This window comes from Sinocyclocheilus anshuiensis, unplaced genomic scaffold (genome assembly GCF_001515605.1).
Source record: "Sinocyclocheilus anshuiensis isolate Anshui unplaced genomic scaffold, SAMN03320099.WGS_v1.1 scaffold1031, whole genome shotgun sequence".
NCBI classification, from domain to species: Eukaryota; Metazoa; Chordata; class Actinopteri; order Cypriniformes; family Cyprinidae; genus Sinocyclocheilus; species Sinocyclocheilus anshuiensis.
This window is the reverse complement of record NW_015542633.1, coordinates 133,328-136,349: the sequence shown is the minus strand read 5'-3', so window position 1 is coordinate 136,349 and position 3,022 is coordinate 133,328. Positions and strand designations below refer to the sequence as shown.

General features: G+C 38.1%; 1 protein-coding gene across 3 annotated transcripts in view; it reads left to right on the top strand.

The window, feature by feature from the left end:
• plgrkt (plasminogen receptor, C-terminal lysine transmembrane protein) overlaps positions 1-3,009 on the top strand; it is a 10,489-nt gene extending 7,480 nt beyond the window's left edge. For all 3 annotated transcript variants that reach the window (XM_016494234.1, XM_016494233.1, XM_016494235.1), the window contains exons 4-5: positions 1,966-2,075; positions 2,438-3,009. In XM_016494234.1, coding sequence (XP_016349720.1) covers positions 1,966-2,075; positions 2,438-2,565 — 238 coding nt within the window. In that variant the 3' untranslated portion in view covers positions 2,566-3,009. The remainder of the gene's footprint in view (positions 1-1,965; positions 2,076-2,437) is intronic.
• Positions 3,010-3,022: the final 13 nt, after the last annotated feature.

The window sequence follows — 3,022 nt, the reverse complement described above, 5'->3', positions numbered from 1 at the left end:
CACACACACACACACACACACACACACACACACACACACACACACACACACTCTCTCACACACACACACACACACGCACACACACACACACAGAGTTTCTGATACCTAAATTGCTGTGCTGATTTTTATGTGCTGTTAGAATAGTCTTACAATGATTTCCATACATTGACTCGTGTTTCATCAATGACCCTAGTTCTTATTTCATTGATCCTCAAATAGGGGTGTGTGATATATATCGTCTACGATAATATCGTAATTGTTGTATAAACGATATGCGATTTGACATTATTGAGTATATCACAAAGACCAAACAGAAACACACAAGAGTGCGCACCCACACTGAGATGCAGCTTACACTCTTCTGTTTGATTTAGTCTATTAAAATACATTTAGAATTCCCCCAAAATTCAAAAAATGCCCCGTATGACTTTGTCTTTTTATATTCATATCTGATATAGTTAATATCACACGAAGGGTGACGTTTTTCTCCAAATATCAGTAGTATGATTGCAAATGTGATAATGATTTTATAAAACAGCACAGCAGTGTTTCGTTACTGAATCAATCCGCCATTTGAACGAATCGGTTGAATGAATGACTCAATGACTCGCTCATGCAGTGATTTGCTGCCATCTACTGGCGATTTTAGGTGTATATTTAAAGTATATTTTCTGTTCTATTCCCCCAAATCATTTCAAATATCACTATTGAATGTTTGGCTTTTAAAACATCAAAACACATTTGTAGCTGCAAATGAACTGCATTCATGTCCTGCATTAAACAGTCTGTGTGAACGACTCTAAACGCCACTTCAGATGCAGATTCTGTTCCTCTGCACTGCAAATACTGATTTCATTTGACTGGTAACAGCCCTATAGAGCATCTTTTGTCATTATCGCGCACTCCTATCCTCAAATGCTCTGATTGTGAAATAAATAATGAACAGTGAACAGAATGAGCGAATGCAGAACGATCCAGAAGAGTAATGTATGCCGATCTCTGGTGAGCGTGACACGAGTTTATTTCTGTACCAGTCCCTCCAGGATTTCATGATTTTTTTTCCCCGTGATTTTTGCGCTCAAAATGACGGATTCTGTGGTGGTAATTTCCAGAAATTTGCGAAAAATTTGCTGTTTTTTTTTTAAATATAATTAGGATAGCACTTTTACCATATTCTAAATTATTTTGGATGCACAATTATCATACATGAAAAAGAAGAAACAAAACGCATAATTGTTTATTTTGAAAAGAAACAAATGACAACAGGACAAATAAGTGCAACACAAAGATAAACAGTGCTTAATATAGGGACTTTTTACTTTTGTGGTCAACAGCAGAATGTCTTTGTTGTCTGTATTTTATCAATAGGACGACAAAACAGTATAGCCAAAATTATCGATTTTTCTTTTATGCCAAAAATCATTAGGATATTAAGTAAAGATCATGTTCCATGAAGATATTTTGTAAATTTCCTACCGTAAATATATCAAAACTTAATTTTTGATTAGTAATATGCATTGCTAAGAACTTAATTTGGACAACTTTAAAGATGATTTTCTCAATATTTAGATGTTGTTGCACCCTCAGATTCCAGATTTTCAAATATTGTCCGATCCTAACAAAACCATACATCAATGGAAAGCTCATTTATTCAGCTTCAGATGATGCATACATCTCAATAAAAAAAAAAATTACACTTAAGACTGGTTTTGTGCTCCAGGGTCACAAATTAGGAATAATTCAGTTAGATAATTATAGTTATAAGTTTTGTGAGACCTTAATTTTTGCGATTATATTGTGGTAAAATTAATAATTATGCAGGATCGCCAAAAAATTCGACATTTTGTTGATTTTGCATTGGATTCAGTGATCAACGATGATTGAGAGCGAGCGTCTGATCTGCTCACATGTTCAGAGATTCACACGCGTGTGAGAGTGCTTGTGAGCGTGTCTGTATGTTGACAGAGCCGTCAGAAAGAGGAAAGCGGCTCTGCTGGCTCCTGTGGTTCCTCTGAGCTTCGTCCTGGCGTATCAGGTGGATGCAGCCTACGGATCGCTGATGCACCGCATGAGGGGTACAAACAAACACCACACTTAACCAGACTACCCAGAAACCTCTGCTCATCAATCTGGAGTAAAAATGCATTTCATATCTAACCGTTTCATCTTCAGCCTTTATGACGTTGTTAGTGATTAAATGTCTGAAGGAGAAATAAATGGCCCAGTGACCTCGACTCAAAGCAGCTGTGTGACCTTTGACCTCACGTTACGTCATTCACGCCCGCCGATGATCATTTTGTTTCCTCTATTATGACTGATTGATTATTGATTGGCTTTACTCCAAAAGTATCCTGCTTTGATTTCCCAGAGGTGAATGTGAATAATGCTGTTGTTGTGACTGTCAGATGTAGTTAAAGTGCTGTTTGATGTGATGCAGAGGAGGCCGAGAGCATCATGGTGTCTGAGAGCGAGCGTCTGGCTCTTCCTCAGGGGATGCCCACGTTTGAGAGCATCGAGAAATCTCGCCGAGCCAAAGCGCATCTGACGTCTCTGCTGGAGAGATGAGAATCCTGACGTCACCTCAGATCGACTCCAGCAATGTTTCCTCAATTAACTGAAGCTGGAAGCTCCTCTGAGAAGCTCTCAAATGAGCGATCTCAGTCCTCTAACACAAAGCCAATATTTCACCCAAAATTGCTGTCGGTGTCATTGATCATCATGTGATGAGTCGATTCTCAGGTGTCTGCCTAATTATTAATTGTTGAACGTTTTTCCATCTTGCTTTGGAAGAAACGTTGCATGTTGAGATTAAATATGATTAAAAGATGTCGTGTGTATTTTCATCTTGATTCATTATTATAATGGAGAATCCAACAGTGTTCAGTTTTTATTGTGATCATGATCTTTCTGTTCAACAATAAATCTTTAAAGCGGACTTTAATGTTTTTCTTCCCGAACGTGTCGAGGATTCTCTCCGAGTTAGTGTGTGTGTGTGTGTGTGTGTGTGTGTGTGTGTGTGTGT